General features: G+C 35.0%; 1 protein-coding gene across 2 annotated transcripts in view; it reads right to left on the bottom strand.

Moving 5' to 3' along the window:
• LRPPRC (leucine rich pentatricopeptide repeat containing) overlaps nt 1-19,699 on the bottom strand; it is a 93,759-nt gene that overhangs the window by 5,565 nt on the left and 68,495 nt on the right. For both annotated transcript variants that reach the window (XM_010967767.3, XM_074378788.1), the window contains exons 28-34: nt 16,474-16,616; nt 16,233-16,338; nt 13,098-13,224; nt 8,376-8,464; nt 4,584-4,788; nt 2,718-2,857; nt 2,466-2,581 (exon numbers count right to left, since the gene is read on the bottom strand). In XM_010967767.3, the coding sequence (XP_010966069.3) occupies nt 2,466-2,581; nt 2,718-2,857; nt 4,584-4,788; nt 8,376-8,464; nt 13,098-13,224; nt 16,233-16,338; nt 16,474-16,616 (926 nt within the window). The remainder of the gene's footprint in view (nt 1-2,465; nt 2,582-2,717; nt 2,858-4,583; nt 4,789-8,375; nt 8,465-13,097; nt 13,225-16,232; nt 16,339-16,473; nt 16,617-19,699) is intronic.

The raw sequence follows: 19,699 nt of genomic DNA on the forward strand, positions 1-19,699 counted from the left end.
TTGAAACAGTGGTCAGGTAAGTGAAGGTTTCTGATAAACAAACAGACCAACGTGAATATTTCCAATTAAGAAAGTTCACAATAATACAGTAATGTATCATTACCAATAGGAAGGCCTAATAGTCGGCCAAATTTTTTAAGGCAAGAAGAAAGAAAACAAATGCAAACTATGCCAAGCTTTTGTGAATGCTGCCCATGGCACTGCAACTATAAAGTTTGTTTAAAAAGAAAAGGGAAAAATTAAACTAATGCTTCAACAACCACAGAATAAGGTTTAGGACTGCAAAGGAAGATGAAAAAAAGAAACACTATTCCTCTCCAATTATACTGCCAAGCATTCACAAGTGAGCTAGGGATCATAAGGTTAATTATACATTTAATAAGGTGTCAGGGAGATAACTGCTCGTTTCTTTATAAAAATTAAAATGTACAAAGCAAGTTCTCTTTAAAGTATAATTACCTACACTTATGCATACAAAAGGACTGATTTCAATCTCTCTATTTTATAAAAGGCTTTCATGGCAACAGACAGCCAGTGCTTGAGAAAGAGACAAAAGTTAAACTCAAAAAAAAAAAAAAAAAAAAAAAGTTTATATGACAGACCAGATAATCAAGTGTCTATCCCATCTTAGATGCTATAGTAAAATCAAATATGGCAAGACCGTATTTTAGTTTACACTCATCACAAATGTCATTCTCTTAAGTTTCTAAAAGCACATTGCTCTTTCAAAGCTTTAAAACATTGTCAATACTAAAACGACTAGTATAAAAAGAACTTTGGGGGACACACAGAACACTTATACTATAAACGGATGCTTTCGACATCTGTGAATAAAGTATTCTTCACTACAGCAAGAACAATCTTTCACTGTTTGACAAGCAAGCAAAGAATGGGTAAAGGGTTTATCATCTAAAACCTCAGTCTATTGAAGGAATAAAAATGAGAAGACTGTGCTGTTGCAGCAACACTCGGCTGTCATCAAGAGCCCTAGACAGGCCGTTGCGGGTAAACGCAGCTCCAAGGGCAGCTGCGACGTCCCTGCTATCTCCCACCCTGGGCTGTGGTCAGTCCTGCTTCTAAGAGCCCTGAAGATGGCTCTCAGAACAAGCTGATAGCTGAAATACCAAGGGTCACTTTCTAAAGAGCTATCAACACTGTGTTAAAACTGAACAGATACTATCACATGTAAAGTTAGACGTGTATAAACCCTGAGTAGGTACACTCAGGTATGTACACACAGAGATAAAGCATTAGATTTACTTTCAAGGTAGAACTTTTAACTCTAAAGACAAGATAAAGCAATGAAAAGATTCCTGAAATCCTTATCACAAATTGCCTTTTCTGTTTAAAAAAAATTTATAAAGGAGAGAAAATGTAAACAAATCAAACCAAACAAGAAAATTCTGTTACCTGGAACTTCTCTCCCTTTAGGATCAAAAGTGAAAAAGCTTTAGAGGAAGTGCCAATTTATACTTTGTACAAAACTATTAACAGGGAAATGTCTCAGGAATTCCTTTTAAAAATGGCTTGGATTCCACTGTCAAAATTGATGAACTTGGAAGGATCAAAAGTAGAGCTCCAGCCAATGGGTACAGTTTTACCTTCCCTATCTACTTACTCAAGATGTGTCGCAGCTCGTAAAGACGTAGGTGAACATAATACTATTTACTATCGAAATTGGTCCCAGGCCTCAATTTGACACAGGGAGTCTACACAAACACAGCCGGCTGGCGGGATCACAGTGACTGTTTGACTGCCACCTGCTGGGAAGGGGCTCCCCAGCGGGGCCTGTTTGTGTACATTGCCAGTGGCAGCTCTGATCACCCGCCGTTCTGTCGGCACTTGGCGTGGCTTTATACTTAGTGCTGTTAAAATGGCATGAATGCAGTTGTCTCCTTCCCTGAAGATTGCTAATTTAACTGAGAGTGTGGGCCACAGAGACCTGCATTTGTCATTTAATGTGTCTGTGACACACAAGTGAATAGAAAGCAAATTCAACTCTTAATAAACCTTGAATAAGGCACTGAGAATGTTTGAGTATGCAAGTGAGAAGCTGTACGTGAAAAGCAAACATTTCCTACTTTTTGTTTGCAAACTGTGTTGCCATGGTGATGCACAGTATTTAAAGCATAAGAGAAATTAAAGAAGGAAATCAAAGGAAGTGTTTTGCATTACCTATCTGCACAGAAACATTTGTCTTTAAATCACTTCAGCAAAACATGTCTTCTCCCACCCCCACTTAAATCTAAAGACAGTTCTAGCCCGATCTGGCATCTTTTAAACCAGCAACCTGTAACTTACAATCCAGTCCTTGTCATGTAACCTTGATTCACACTGACTTTAAATGTACTAGCAGCACTGCACCTCATTTCCAGTATTCTACCACACACCTGACTCTAGTAATTTCTCAGCTGACTTCTCACAAGCCACAAGCCCCACTGCTCCACGTGCGGTGCGGTCATTACCTGTAGGAGAGCTCTGGCGTCCTCCACCTTGCCTGAATCCACAAGCTGAAGGAAGAGATCGGTGACAGGTTTGTAAACTGCAAACTGATTGGCCAATCTCTCTGCCATGATGCTTACTGAAAAAATGACGGGTAAGAAAAAATCTTTCGTTTAAACTGTGGTGTAACTAAGTCATCCACCAAGGTCAGTCAGCCCAGACTCACTCGAGAGAAAAAGTGCTTCTGTGTTCTCTGGCTAGAACAGCACACTTACGCTTTTCAAGCGCTGGTTCCAACTGCTCCTCTATGACTTTTCGGAATAAGTATGCCAAGCCAAAGTACTGAAGTTCCATGGCCTGAGTCCCTGAGGTTAGCATATTTTCAATGTTTTCTATGGCAGCGTCTATGTTATTGCTGTAAAAGAAAGTAAAATAAATTATAAAAAAAGATTTGCTTTTGTATTAATGCTGCAGACAGTTTCAGCATGAGTGCTCTGGGCTTCACAAATTTCACTTTAGGAAAAAAAAAGGAAATACATTTATAATTAACTGGATAAAAAACACCATGCAAGTTGAACGCAATCACATCTAGGTGGCAAAAGCAACCACTAGATGTTTCATGCTACAGTAACTCAAGTAGCTGCTTATTTTAAAACACTGCTCTAGAGAAAATATCAAACGATTATATACAGAAGAATGATGATAACAAAAAAATTATATCTCAAAGATTTAATTTGATTTTTGTAGCTGTTTGGATTTAAATGAAAACTTGCTTAAATGCTACAGCTACAACTGGTCACTACTGCAGGAAGTAAAGATAATGTGTAACATCTCGGGATTCTTAAAAATGCTGATAATGTTTCACATCTCTCAACCCATAGTCACAACAATTTGTTTTTGTCAGGTAATATACAACATTTGAAAAATACTCAGTTTATACTAAAATTCTCAGAAAAAAAGATCTTCACATTTTACAGTAAAAAAAAAATCAATTACATGGCTTTTTTCAACTAGTTATGATAAAAAAAATTATCTTTATGACTATCTTTTTGGGTAAGGTTCTCTTTTAATTGATACTGCACAATTATGATACGACACTCCAAATCCAAATAATTTATGTTGGAATTATTACCTAAAATAAGAATTCTCTAAAAATGAACACTCCATTACAATAAATTTCTCTTACAGGTTTTACAGAATTATTTAATAGTGACTAAAACCATATTCTCCACATCATATAAAACTGTGTTTATATGGTAACGTTTTAAAATTCATTCAGATCTTTCTTGGATAATTTTCTGGATCGTCTAACTCAAAATAATCATATTTTCTAATTAAAGGGAAAGTTTAAAGTTCTACCTGGTAAAATAGTTTTAAAAGGAGGAAAACTAAAAGAAAACCTCTTCTCTGCCCAAATAAACATGAACAAACAAAATACCCTGTAAAAACCAGTGTGACATTTTAATATCAAAACCCATGGAATGCACGTAAGATTACTAAGGAACATTTTTTCTTTTGAAAAACCATTAAGAATGTTACTTCCATAATCACAATCACCCTGTGAATCTTTAACTTTGCTAGTGAAGTTAGTAAAAATCAAGTTCTTATTTACTTCTACAGTAGTGATTCTCAACAAGGAATCCAGAGGTGGTGGTAAGAGAATCAGCTCTAAAAAACTCCCTTTGTGTGGCTGTGTGCTAACAGGGGTAGACGAGCAGGAGGGTAGGGAAAGTGGAAATGCATGTAATTTTTAACAAGCTTGCTGGGCCCTGTTTCACAATGTGCTAGTAGAGCATCACCCTCAAGTGTTGCTGACAATCAAATGAACTCAGTTTTCACTTTTGCAACCAACTGCTCTGACAGCAAGAAAAGTTAAACGAGAAAAGTTACCAACCATGGAGCAAGTTTAATGAATTTGAAAAATTTGATAAATGTTGTTTATTCTACAATTTAACTTAAAGCTAAAACATATTTTGTAATGTATAATTATTCCCTGATACTTAAAGAATAACCAGCAACTGCCACCAATATTTCCCCTGTAGTTGATATGGTTTCTAATCGCCTAGTTTTTAAAAGGTGGTATTTGAGGTAATGCTTCTTCCAGTTTCCAGCAGAGGGAAAGAAAGCTCAACAATACTCACTTCTTTATTTGTGCTAAAGCAATGTTATTGATGAAAACCATTCGGGAAAGTCCAATTGAATCTTCGAGTCCATTTACCAACTTCTGAATTGCCTGTACACTTTCCGTATCACCCTTCAAGGCGCATGCCTGAATAAGGCGGGTCACTGCTACCCTAGAAGGTACCTGCTCCAGATCTAAGGTTGTTTTTAGCGTTGTCAGAGCATCTACAAAAGAAGAACAGGTGACAGTTTTTCTTATATGAACTGTATTAACTTTAATGCATCTTGAAGACCAGCTTTTAAATATGTGTACCAAGTGGCTACACACAAAAAGCTATGAATAATTTATTCTGTATTACAGAAAATATTAATACTTTATGAGAAACCTAAAAAATATAATGATTTATTTGACTACAAAATATCAGAGATCAGAGAAATTTCTTCTTTAAGTCACAGAGAAAAATGCAAATGTTACTGACAAAACATGAGCTCCACTCAGGGATAACATTTAGTGACTAATTTCAAGGAAGCTTGACAAGTTCAGAGAAGTACAAATAAGAATGAGTTTTAAAAATTAAAAACTTTCCAAAAATATGTAACTTCTACCCACTTTCATACTTTCCCAGATTTTATTACACTCAAAAGATTCATGATTATCAAAATCTTCTAATATCCCAAAGATTCTTCCTTGAAAAATGATGTCTCTTTCTAGTCCAAAAAGGGCTGATCATACAAGGCCAGCCAAACCGGAACATTCGAGTTACACACTTAACAAATTTATTTTACATGATTTAAATCCCTAGTCAATATTTTCTTGCAATGATTTTTTCAGAGAAAATAAAGCTCATCTGATTCCCAGGAAGACTCTCCACAGAAGTATTTGTTTTTTAAAGCATCATGCTCACTATAAGTACTTAATTATGGATAAATATGGAATATCCTTCTGATTTACTAACTCCTGTGCCAGTGTAGCAAAATCAGTATTAAATAAAGTGGCAGACTGGGAGAATGTAACACTTAGCATAACAATCACCGCTCTCACTACCTAAGGAAACTTCATGGCTCTGTAGCAATTAAAGTGGTGTAACCTGCGTAAAACTGAGACTCTCAAAGCAGCTTTCCAAGGAAGAACGGCCTCTCTTTTACAGAAGAATGGGGAAAAGGCAATAATTAAACACTCTATTAAAAGTGATATAGTAAAAGACATAATGAATTCAGTATTTATTACTGAATAAATAATTTATAATTACTCCAACGTTACATTCTAAACCAGTGATTCTCAAGTGGGGAAAAGGGAAAAGAAGTAGCTTTAGAAGGCATATACAATAAAATGTTATAAATACACACAAACACACAGGAAACAAAAAATGCTATTTATACTACTTTAATATTATCTATAGAAAATAAGCCTGAGGAAGTCTTCTTAACTGGCAGGCATACAGAGATAAACAACTTCAGAATATTCTTATTAGCCGAGAATACTGTCATCCAAGGAGGATCTTTCTACGAGTGGATCAAAATAATATCAACAAAAATAAGATCACGATGATGATGACAGCAACCAGCATTTTACCACATTTGTTGCGCATTTACTCCACGCCAGGCACAGTATCAAGCAGCTACACTCACAACTACCCTTCTGAGGGAAGCACCAATTTTATAGGTGAGAAACTGAGGCACAGATAATTTATGTACTTTGCCCAAGGTCATACTGTTAGAGACCAACCCAAGAATCTAAGCAGCCTAGAGTCTGCATCTATGGGCGCACGTGTTCGTAACAGCGTGGAGGTTTGAGAATAGATCGTTTCACGTCTATCCAAAGGGAGCACATGACCTTTGAAGTGAAGTCATATCCCCATACAGGACTTACCTTCTGAACAGTTTATGACTTAAGGGACACCAATAACGATTTCCGTCCTACACCCCTCCCTCCGAGTCCTTTACATGCTGTCACCTAATTTACTAGTAATATTGATGATACTGCAGAAGTGTTATGTATCAGTTGTTAATATTCCAGAACAGCATTAGCTTATAAAATTAGATTAAGACTGAACTGACTTTATTTTTCTTCTGGCTTTAGATGGGATTGAGAAAAAGAAACCTGAAAAAGAGAAGGGTAGTTTTAAAATTGGGAGCTCTAGTTGGCCATGAAGCAAAATAAAGAGAGGTGTGTGGAGAGTGCCAACACCATTCGCACCTTGCCAATAACCACTTCAACAGCAGGTCAGTCTGTGGTGAGGCACGGGAGGTGGAGGTGGTTGGTAGTGGGGAGCAGTGGGCTTCTGCTCTCAGCCAACCTCCAGTTGAACTAAATAGCTGAGAATAAATGTGAAATTGTATCATAAAGTTTCTTGTCGTGATCATAGGTACCTAACAGACAAGCAAAGGGTAGCAGTCAAGTTAAAACATTGTTCAGATTCAGCTCAAAAATTAACCCCTTGAAATTAAAAGCTGTTTTTTTTCTGATCTTTATGTCTACAGAAACTTTAGCTATTTACAAAAATGAGCTTATTTATATGGAGAGCAAGCTTAACTTTCCAATGTTTTAAAATTGTTTATCATCTCTATATTAAATATCAATTTGTCATAAAGCCTTTTTTATTGAAAATAAAATGAAAGCTTTTAAAGTTTTTATAACAAGTCCTACAACACTCAATTATGACTTAAGGCTGTCTAGATGTGGCCGGCCCTGCCTGTGGAATACTGAAGTAGAAATTCTGCAAAGGGAGAAACTATCACATACATGCTCAGTCCTAATCAATTAGGAAGACATCTAAAGACCAACACTTCTAGGTATTACGGGAATACTAAAGCTGAACAATTAGACAGCAACTCTCACGGATGGGAAACTATTTTATAAACATGCAAGTGAAGAGTAACCCCATTATTACAGACTGAGGAGGAAACCAGGTAACATATTTAACAGTTAATGAGCTTTGTTCAGCCCTCCTTAGAGAGTTCCTAAGTGGGTTTTGTTGTGTGAGCAAAACTGTGGTGTTACTGTATTGACAAAAATTCAAATGCAAAACTGAATGTGAAAAGATGCCTACCTAAATTTAAGAGATTCATCATTTTCCCCCTTGGGAGCTCATTCATAAGACCTCCAGATCCAAATCCACCCCTCTCTGCCTGCAATCCCATTAAACAGCCTCTATCAAACAAACGGCCCCCATCTCAATCCGCCCCAAAGTCATCTCCGCATTTTTCTGGTGTTATCCTCTTACTATTAATTTAAAAACTCCAAACTCCAAACAAACACTGCATTTTACTGCTGTTGGTATTATGAACTATTAAACAAGTATTAGATTAAGTTTTAAAAATCAATATTATAATCATTTGGTGCACAATCCCACACATTTAATACTCAATTTAACTTATTTGCTATCTCACACACAACCAACACAATATGCAAGAAACAACTGCTGGGAATTGTTTCAGATGCTCTAAAGTATGTTAATTTCCAAAGCAAAATGACTTGGGCTGTGAATTTTAACGCACTTGAAAGCCTGTACTTTCTCTCGTTCTGGAACACAAATTTTGCATGTCTGAAGAGCTGTGATTCATCTTAAGAAAACCCATCTTGTGTTAAATGGAATGGAAACTGGACTAAGTGGTCAAATGACAAGTACATTCATATTCAAGCTGTATTATAAATGCATGTGCAGTAATTTACGTCTCTCAGCTACCACAAAAGGCTCTTGATAAGCAGGTAATTTGCTAAATGGACTCCTTTATCCAAGTATTCGAAGGGCGTTACAAGAAAAATCTGCAGAGGCATTAATGTGACGTAAAGGTCAAGCATTGTGACATACCTTTCAAATAATCCCGCCTAACTTGCGTTATGATGAGGAGGCTGTTGGCAGCATCGTTCAGTGTGAAGCCCTTGATGTGGGTCTCAGCGCTAAAAGAAGCAGACATTTAGAAAGGAATTACTGACATGCTTCTGATACGATAATAAATGGTTGAGCACCAAGGTGAAATTATAAAAACTACTGTTCGTATGTTAAAAATATTGCTGCAAAATATCGACCTGGAGACAGCTTTTGTGTTATCCTGTCAATGGTTATAGAAGGATAATTTTTTTTTGCATTCTGACAGATGACAAAGTTGGAAATGAGCAACAAAAGAAACAAAGTACAAGATTTTTTTTAAACAATCGGTTCAGATTCTTGAATGCTGACATATTAGATGACTAAAATAACTGCATGCCCTGCATTGTTCTGCTGTATCCGAAGCAGGATACTTTTTCCTCTTTTTTCTACATTCACCATAATTATAAAAATGTAAAACTATTCTTTCGGCAACAAAAATGAGCACTTATTTTCAGCACTTTATATTTTAAATATAAACTAAAGCACATTACTAACACCGTATCATTTGGTTGATTAATTTTCAAATTTCTGTCATCCAGATACATACAGTTTTTAAAGAGGAATATACTGCAGAACTAAAACCATCGTTTCATTAAAATTAAAAATTTCACACAATCTTATCCCGGCATTAAATTTGAGATCCTCCCTCCCCAACTTTTTAAAACTCAAGAGCAAAAATTTGCTTTATTTATGACTAAAACCTACATGATTTATTAAAAACAAACAAACAAACAAAAAACCCTGAGCCAGAGACTTCTGTTTGCTACATTGTTTGCACATCTCCTGTGATGAAACTTTAGCATCCTTAATGCCTCTGGGTTCATCTCCAGATTAGGAAATCTCCACAGGTCAAAAGAAGCAAAAGCAATTGCTGCCATTCGCCTTATCAAGCTCAGTGATGATCCTGCTGCCAACAACCTCGGCCTGCCGACAGGAATGTCTGAGCTGAGCAGATTGCGAGAAAAGCAGGGTCACTGCTAAATTATTCTCGTCAATCCCAAGAAAATCCTCCAAAGACACCGTGATGTGCCCATCCTCTCAGTCACTTTGAGCCTCTGAGGTTCCCCCCTGCAGTCTCCGGGCACAGGATTTTCTTATCCCCAACCAATCCTCTTAATCCCACCAGAGCACCCATTGCTCACTTTGACTTTTTCCCTTTGTCCCATCTGTCAAAGCTCTTAAGTCAACAACTCGTGCATGAGACTATAAACTGCAGAAAATAAGGGATTTGCTTTCTCAATCTTTAGCACGATTAAATCAACAGGAGACACTATTAAAATAGTAAATACTAAACATTAGAATAAAAGCTCACTTCCTACACCAATATTATAACATGTGTTCTATCACGTTTACTTGAAAATACTACCTAAAACTGACTTAAACCACTGAGGTGACAAAACTTCTCTAACTGACATCACACTTGATGTCAAGTCTCTTGAAAACCTCAAAACACAGAATATTCTTTTTCAATAATCTCTTCTTATCTCAAGAAGGTGCCTATTGAGCAGTACAAATTTGAAAGTGAAGTTAAATAGGAAGCAAAAAAAGTTCTCCTCAGCTCTATTTTATACTGAACATATATATGTTTTATACATGTAAAAAGGGACTAATCACAACCCAAATATATTCCAAACTGGCAAAGGGAGAAGAACTACAAAGGGTACTGCTGATCTCTGCACTGGACTCATTCATACAGTAAGTTTAATTCTGAATCATAATTATGAGCTTCCAGGAAGAAAAAAAAAAAAACAACCAGGGGAAAAGAACTACTACAAAGATGTCAAATCAAACTTCCTATGATGACAGGAATATTCTTTATCCATGTTGTCCAACAGGGTAGCCACTAGCCACATGTGGCTATCTGGTTACTGTGATGGAGGAATGGAAACTTTAATTATATTTAATTTTAATAATTTAAGAAGGCACTTATGGCTCGTGGCTATGGGACTGGACAATACAGAATTCTAGACATTTTCTTTTCATTTTTAGAACTGCCAAAACAAAGGGAAAAAATTACAGAGAGAGACAGAGAGGTATTAATCTTTTAATTCACAATCAACTGCAAAAATTACTGTCTTAACCAAAGAAGACAGTATTATAGGGAAAGTTTCATACTAGAGATTTCAGAGCAATGCCTGGTCTATGGATTGTACTTACGTAACGTGCACATAGGACATTAGTCAGTGATTACAATTTATCTTACTTTGGATAATAAAAGCTGGCCAATCCAGTAAAAACCATCAGTGATTGATTTAGCATTATTTTTAGATCGAATGAAGTAAGAAGCTAGCAGGAACAAGAGAAAATGAAGTGCTATTTGCAAAAGATAAAAGCAGAGTTATTGCCACACAATTCTCAAATTTCCTAAGAATACAGTTTAGCGTTATAAGAGATTTGAAATAACAGTTTGTATTCCTTGCTGCTCTTTGAATAAACAGTTCCCCTCCCTTGGAAGAATTCACTATCCATAAAGTTTTATCCTGAAACACGAGGAAATGTAATTCTAATTAAAAATGAAAGAAATTAACTTTCTTTAAAAAATTTTAAAAGCCATCTATTACTGTTACTTCTGAAGTTCCATTACTTGTCGGGAAACTTAAAGACCTTAATAAGACTTAAGAAATCTCATTAGTAGTCAAGTGAATCTGCAACAAAATAGAGATAGCAAAGCTACAGCAAAAACAAAGATCGCATTAGATCCTAGGGAAAACTACTGCTCTTCAGACTAGACAAGTGGCATCGTGTAGGAAGGTGTAACAGACTGCTATTTATAGACTGAGTGACAGTGCCAGATAACACTGGGAGTACTGCCACTTGCTACAGTGCTCATTTGGTCACACCATATTACAATAAAGAAGCCTACCAAAAAAAGGGCAACAATTCTTCTTCACTCTTATCATTGATACAGAGCTGGAATGGAAGATGATCTAGTCTGATGCAGGCAATGAACCAGGATGTGAATCCAGAGAAGTTATGTGACATTCCTCCAATAACATAGTTACTCTTTTTTCTGACTCTCCTTCCTCCCAAATCACTGTTGCTTCAAAACACCTTTGATTGTTATGGAGATGGTGTTGGGGTAAGGAGTTAATATAATAATTTTCTGAGAGAAGTTACTTTAGGGAAAAAACTGCACCTCTTAGATGACTTCAAAGGTTACAGATGACAGGACACTGTTCAATGTCAACTTTTCCAGGTCACTAACTGAGGATGTACTGAGTATTTTATAGATAATTTAATTAGCAACTGAGTAAACACACAAATGAGACACGGAATGTTAAAAACTTGAACTTAAAAGTCTCAGTGTGACTGTCTTCTAACCAGACATATAAACGACGATTCAAGAGCACAGATATATATGGTGTATATGTATGTGTGTGTACATTGTACGTGTGTATATATATTTCCACAGACGAGTATAGTTATATATAACATATTTTTGAAAATGTACTGAAACAATCAGTAAATACGGCCCTAAGATGAATTAACTTTAACACTAGGTTTTCCAGCAAATTCCAAGAACGGCAAACATTCATTTTCTTTTCAAGATTCTAATATTCCAAAAGTGCTATGACTTAAAAAATTTAAGGCCAAAAATTAGCCAGAGAGATGATTTCAAAACTTACAATATACTAGGAAAAGGCTGACCTTTGCCCTTGAAAATAAAGCTAATGACTCATCAATAGGACAGGTCTACGTTCAGGTGACCTTGATCTACTCCTTTGCAGGCCCCTTCTGATTAATTACTTAACTTTTGAAGGTAACTCCTTGGGTTGCTAAGACAACAGTCAGTTAACTGACACAACACCAGGGAAGAAAACTTTATCTTTCTTCTTCTTCTTTTTTTGTTTAAATAAGGAAGCATCCTTTTATTTATTTTTGAAGGGGGAGGTATTAGGTTTATTTATTTAGTTTTATTTTTAAAGGAGGTACTGGGGATTGAACCCAGGACCTTGTGCGTGCCAAGCAAACGCTGTAACACTTAAGCTATACCCCGCGCCTCCACAGAAAACAATATTCTTGCTCTGATTAACAAAGTTTTTTTACTCTAGGGAACCAGCCAGAGAGACAAAACCACTACCACCACCCTAAACAGATTACAAAACAAGTGGAAAGAGAAAAGGTATTTAAAATGTGTTGAGCAGCACATATTTTTCTACTTCACTTTATCTCCTTCAATACCCAGTCGAAATCATTAACGTAAGATCATTTATCATCTACTCATCATACAGAAGACGCAGCTCAGAGACAGGAGGGAATTTCCCAACAGCTTTCAAGTAAGATTCAAACCCTAGCCTAAGTTCAAAGTCCATGGTGTCTTCATGTATTAGGCTGTTTCCACCATAAAAGGTACACACATCTAGCTGATGAATAAGAACCGGAATATGATTTAAAAAAAAATTACTGTATATGAATAGCATACATAAGTTGTAAGGTTATCTAAGGTAACTAAAATATACTGTACTGTGCAGGGACAGTAAAGGTTATATTTTATATAGGTTACAAACCCCCATAGAATTAGAAAACCATTTCATGTACATTTTTTGTGGGTAGTTAAAGCTAATTATTAAGCAACTGCTACTACAATACATCATTAGAAAAATCCTAATGACAGCTGATAGTTTTTAAAGTGAGAGGTTTAATGAATGGATTAATACTTACAAATCTTTCACTTGTAACGCTTGTGCAGGATTATCCTTCATCAATAGTAAGTTTATAAGATTGTTATAAGTTTCATTGTTAAACACAATATTTTGCTTCTCTGCTTTCAAGAAAATATTAAATGCATCTATGAAGGAAAAAACAACAACAAATGAGATGACATTATTCTGAAATGGCAAAAAGGAGGGGGAGGGGGAGCTCTAAAACAAAGCCCTAAACCCACATATTTCCCTTTCTTTTTCTACTCACTCACTGTACCACTCTACAGACATACAATGACCAAGCAAGCAGATGTTTTATCACTCTTCCAATCTTTAAAAAAAGAAGTGACAGTTTTGGAAACTAATACTTAATCCAAATGGATGGTACCTGAAAGGGCTTCCTTTTAAAATTATTTTTCATACTAGCTCTCTATTTTCATGCCAAAAAAACCGAAAAACAGCTCTTCTGAATTTGTCAAAAGATGAACCCAGTTTCAAAATAAATTGCAAAATGTGTGTTAAAGTCCAAATAAACCAGGGGTATAATTTAGATTGAGGGGAGCAAAAGATTCATTTTAAAGCAATCTTTAATCTATAAGTGGGTGGTTACTATGGTTAACATTTCAACACAATAGCATTAAAGTGAATATAGCCTATAATTCTAAAATTAGGAGATCAAATTATTTGGCTACGACAGGACTTATACAAAAACATACAATTTTCAAATATACAGATATCTAACAAGTAAACTAAGCAACATTTGTTTGACTGATTAACAGTTTTATTTCACTTGTTCACAATAACTGTCAGTGAATGAAAAGATGTTACCAAAAGAGAAGTAACTACACTTTTCAGTCACTTACTTTTCTGAAATAAAATTGCCTGGCTATAAACATCCAACTGAAACTACAATCCACACTCTGGTGTATATAAACAAATCACAATAAAGACAGGGCATAACTGAACTATCACGTAAGACCCTTTATGGATACACACAACTAGGAATGAGCATGACGTTAATGCTCAGAAGAACAGTCTGAGCTATTTTAGAGGTTTCTGAACAAGCAGACATTATGCTTGTGTTTATAAGTTAGGGGTGTTTGAATTAGCTCTTCAATTAAACTGAAGCGACAATATCAAAAACATCCTTTCAAGTGAGAAAAAAGGTATGATTTGCATCTTAACTAAGAACAGGTAGAATCTCTTCTTTAGTATATAATACAAGTATTTTCCTTTTAAGGGAGCTTAGAGGTTAAGATGTATTGCAATTATTGGCTACACCTCAACAAGTATATATATAGTTCACTAGCTTGATGAATGAAAATATACAAGGTACAATTTGAAAATTTAAGATCAGCAAAATAATCCAGAAAATCTTAACTAGTTTTTTTTTTTCTTCTAAAATTGTAGTCTGTGCATGAAATTGTTATGGCTGTGTTTATTATTTTCCATTAATTTTTTAAAAAGGCTATTGTTGTAATGCACCAAACTCATTCGTCACAAGTTTCTGTTGTGAAAGGCACAATATCCCTTTAATATACTGAACTATCAGAAATTCAATAGTGTTAATGCAAACATTCAATTTTCAAAGTATTCATATTTTGCCACACATTCAAACCCTGAGATATACACAAAAGTAACTAAAACCTTTGAAGAATTAACAGAATGAAACCAACTAGGTAAATGTAAATTGTATATTAAAATTAGAATAGGGGTATATCTTTCTTTGCATTTATAATACACATTGCATTATATTTAGTTAACTGGTTAAATGTTTTTACTTAAACTTAAAAAGAAACAGTTTAAAAAGGTAATATAAAGCATTTTAGAATCTTAAAACAGGAGCTATACCTTATATTCATTTCAGTCAAAGCAAAATTCCATTAGAATATTTAAACAGTATTGATAACAATTAAATTTATATGTAGGTTTAACAGATACATGGTGAAAGAGTCAAGGATGTATAGACTGAACTTGAAGCAAAGGAAAATGACTCAAAAACAAAGTTACTCTGCAGAATTGAGAAAGCGGAAAGCTTAATTCTTACTTCAGATACTTTGTCAGTGTCACAAAATTTCTAATTAAGGCAAGAAGTCAAGAGAGTCTATAAATCTCCAAATTGATGGCTTTCAACTGAAAAGAGCTGAAAACCGGCAATACAAAAATGAAAAAAAAAAAAGCTGCTGCATTATGGTTAAATTATTATAAAGCATATTTGAAAAGCCACACAAAAACTGGAAAAATTAAACAGTTGCATCCTATGGAAAAATATTAGAAAGGAAATATAAAATACATAAACATACAACATAAACATTAAAAACAGAAAAAGAAACAAAAATAATACATAATTTTGGGAGAGTACAACAAAGCCTAAATGAAAATATCCAGAATATAATAGACAAGCTTGTACCAGAGGGTTCAAGATGGTCACAGGAATTTTAAAGTAGTCATAACAGAGGTAGGCAAGCCTTCAGGAAGGTTTACCACTAGAGAAAGAGAACAAGAGCAAGACACAGGGCTCATGTCCTGTCTTCAACCCTGAAATACTGCTTGACCACTTTAACACACACTAGTACGATGGTTAATGCCCTAATCATTTTCTTCTTTCAAATGAAATCGAAATATGCAACAAATGTATTTGCCAAAAACCATTCATGATCATGCTATTTTCAAAGTATAATTTTGATACAATGCATAGATCTACTTTAGCCTTTAGTATGAAAAATTTCAAATGTAAGAAAAATAAATAGTATAATGAACCCCTCCATATACCCATCACCTACGTCTGATAATTAACATTTTGCTAGAATTTGTTCTTTATAGCTTAAGTATTTTAAAATAAATTACAGAAATCTTGATTTTTTTTTCATTTCTCAATATTTCATTATAGATACCAGAACTTAAGGACATTTTTCTATAAATCATAATACCATTACCATATCTAACAAAACGAGAGCAACTCCTTAATTACCTACTACTCAGTCAATATTTCAATCTTCCTAATTGCCCCAAAATGTCTTTGTTAATTTAAAGAATGACAGAAAATAATGAACATATATAATTTAAGTTCCATCTCTATCCTAGATCACGTCTAATTTATTGGGCTTAGACCCCATGTTGCTATTAGAAAGAAGACCCCAATGTACACGTTTACCTTTGTTTCTCTTCCTTTGGCAGGCAATCAGCAGATCTTTCTGGAGACTATCGTCTACAGGTGTGGGCGATGAAGTCACAGAAAGGTTTTCATCCTCATACCACAACTTAAAAACAGAATCATTCAATTAAAGAAAAACCGGTAAATACAGTGAACTTTTCAGTGTAAAGCTGGACTAATCTGTAACCTAAAGTTATACTGGCAACAAAATCTGTTATGCTTACAGTTAAAAACAAATTACCTCAGGCACATCAAATGGAACTTCTTGATTATTGTTTCTAAGGATTTCTGCTAATAATCTTAGTGTCTTCCCACGAGGAATAATATTTTCTTCTTGCATTTTATTCCAGACAGCATCAGCTCTTTGCCAGTCACCATTTGCTTCTGTAAAAATAAGCAGAAATTAATGAATGTACTAAATAGAATTCATGAGCATATTTAGAACTTTTAAAAATTTGATGCTGAAGGAAGCATTACAAATATTGTCTCCATGGAAAGGAACAGAGTGATTGTGGATCAAAGATGAGAAGACTTCTTCCTGTATACTTTTTTGTATCTTTTGAATTTTAAACCACAGAGATGCCTTACCTATTAAAAAACAGCACGGAAAAAACCCACCCTACTTTATTTATTAAAAACTTTCAAAATCATGTTGATAAAAAGTTTGTCTTTTTAAAGTAACTGAGAAATTGCTCACTGCTGACATCAAAATCAGAAACAGCTAACAACTCAACTATGCCTATTAGACTTTGGAAAAATGATGGGATACATATGTACAGTTAGGTACACAGCCGAGGGTCTAAAATGATTGGAAGCGTGCAGATGTACGATTTTTGTCAAAAGTGACAGATCAACAAACCTTTTTCACTTAATTAGGTAGGGAGAATTCTGTTCTTCTGTTGACTTGAAGAATTTCTGACAGTGTGTGATAGATTTCCTATCTCAATAGATAATGCCATCAGACTAAGTAAGTATTACAGGGGGACAAGGACGTTTATTGGAAACAAACGGATTCCTTCATATTGAATTATCTAGTTCCTTCTACGTGGTAACTGAGTCTGCACAAATAGCAAAAAGGTAAGAATCAATACTTTATTTTTAAACATTCTGATGGGTTTTGAAAAAGAAAAGGTCAAGTCATTTAATTTAGCAAGTTTCTGCTTGTGAAAAATAGAGCAAAACATGAAAAATATCTTAAGACATTAAGTTCAATACACCTATCACACACAAAGAAATACTGTTTTAAATGTGGCCTTTAAAAAAAATTGCAAATATGAATAAGGACTATCTCAGTGGTGTATGGTCAGCTCTGGGAAGGGGGCTTGCTCAAGGCACAAATGGTCCAGAAACCATGAGTTAATTTATTTCTTAAAAATGCCAAAATGCTAAAATGAATGGGATTTTCCTAGAGTTCCTTCCCACTCTAAAATTGAAGAGCTTATTAACAAGCTCTTTGATAACTAATGACCCCTGGAGATAAAAAAACTCAAAGAACAAAAACAAAACACATTTACATTCCATCAGAAATCGGCAATAAACAAAAATGTAGGAAATAGAAAATTTCCCAGGGGTCATACAAAGATTGCAGCCCAGACTTCCACACAGAAAATAGTAAAAGGTGGCCCAAACAGCAGAAATTAACCTGAACTTCAAAGTGATTTTATACATACTTTGATAATAAAATCAGCCTAACATAAAACCCTTATTAAATTTACAATCCATTTTCAAAACAAGACTCTCATAAGCTAATTATGCTTTTCCCTCATCAAAATGTTCTCATGTAATGTAAAATTCAAGAGTAATTTTTCAAGCATGGTAATGATTAAGACTATACATAAAGTTTATCAAATAAACTTTAATTTATTTAATTAAATAAATTAAAAACAAAAATCCAAGCACCAGAATCTTTAATTCCATAGAAGGGAAAGGCGGACCACTTCTGTTCCCTACAAAAGGGTACTATGGACTGTGGAAGACACAGGGAGGGCTGCCAAGAGCCGGGAATAGCACTGCTAAGGTACTTTTTAAAGAGATTAACTTTTAAGCTAGCATAACTATTTTGAACAGCGAAGATGTGGATGAGGTACAATTCTGCCTTCAGACTGAAAGAACTCTGGGAAGATAATTCTTTTTAAAAAAGCACAAACTATATGAAAAGCTTCTAATCTGGGAGGGTATTACACAGATGCACCTATTCAAGTGAACTAGAAGCTTATAACAAGAAAATATTTCAAAATACAGGTGAGAGAACTGGACAGTGTACATAGCATGAAATGACTGAGATATACATATATATATACATACACACACACACATACACACACTTTTTTTTTTTGAGAAAAAATTTCTTGGAAATGTCCCTGAATCACAGAATATATACCCAAAATCTAGGGCAATCAAACTAGTCAGTGCCAAAATCTACAGCTGTGTGTAAAAAAATCTCACAAAGATACAGAAAGGCCATGCCTTTCTTTCATAATATGCCTCTGGGGCTTAAAATTCCTTCAACCAAGACAACAACAATCATACTTGTTATCTGAAGAATGAAACAGCCACAAACCCAGGCTGTGACCAGGGAATGGACGTTGCCTTAATAATTCCATCACTTTCCAGGAACTCCCAGCTCTCTCTTCAAAGAACAAGAGCACTGGCTGCTAAATGATCTCTGAGAACTCTTAAGCTACAAAACCAGCAGTTTCTGACACTATTAGTGAATTTTACAAGAACACAGTTGCGGGCTACATTTTTGGCCATCTGATCAGTGTGTAACAACAACTGGTACTTCACATGCAGCTTCTATGGTATTAAACCAAGAGATGAAGATTTCTAGATTTCAGGATTTTAATTATAAAGCTGTTGAGTTTTTACATATTACTGATAGGCTGGGGAAGTTTCCAAATTCCCCATGTGTCAGTCACCTGATCATGGTCTGTAAATATCACTCCCCTCTAAAATAAGGCTCTAGGTTTGGGACAGGAATTATGCCACATAAGCCTGGATGGCCCTGTTTTCCCTGAAAACAAGGACCTATCAAAGACTAACGGGGTGTGTCAAATGACACAGAAGCCGATGTAAAGGGGTTCCCAGCGGCCAAAGATGGGAAGTTTGAGCACCAAAAAGAAAAACGACTGCAACAAACTGAAACACAAATATACAAAAAATTCATGAACTCATGACTCAAAAAAAAAAAAAAAAAAAAAGATAAACGTAGGAGGTTCTAAGGATACCTGCACTTAAAACTGGTAGTTAAAGGGAGAAAAAGCAATCATATCTTTTGCTGTGAATTTATTTCCTATTAATTAAAAAAAACACAGAACATAGAGTATGAAACACGTAGAGCATAAAACAATCAAAATAACAGGTGCATATGTAAAAAAAAAATGGATACAAACGTAGAGAGTGAATGGGAAGGATGGCCAACTGAAAAGACTGTGAGGTGAACACAATGACGTTTCCACATTTTTCTC

Source organism: Camelus bactrianus, chromosome 15, assembly GCF_048773025.1.
Source record: "Camelus bactrianus isolate YW-2024 breed Bactrian camel chromosome 15, ASM4877302v1, whole genome shotgun sequence".
Taxonomy (NCBI): Eukaryota; Metazoa; Chordata; class Mammalia; order Artiodactyla; family Camelidae; genus Camelus; species Camelus bactrianus.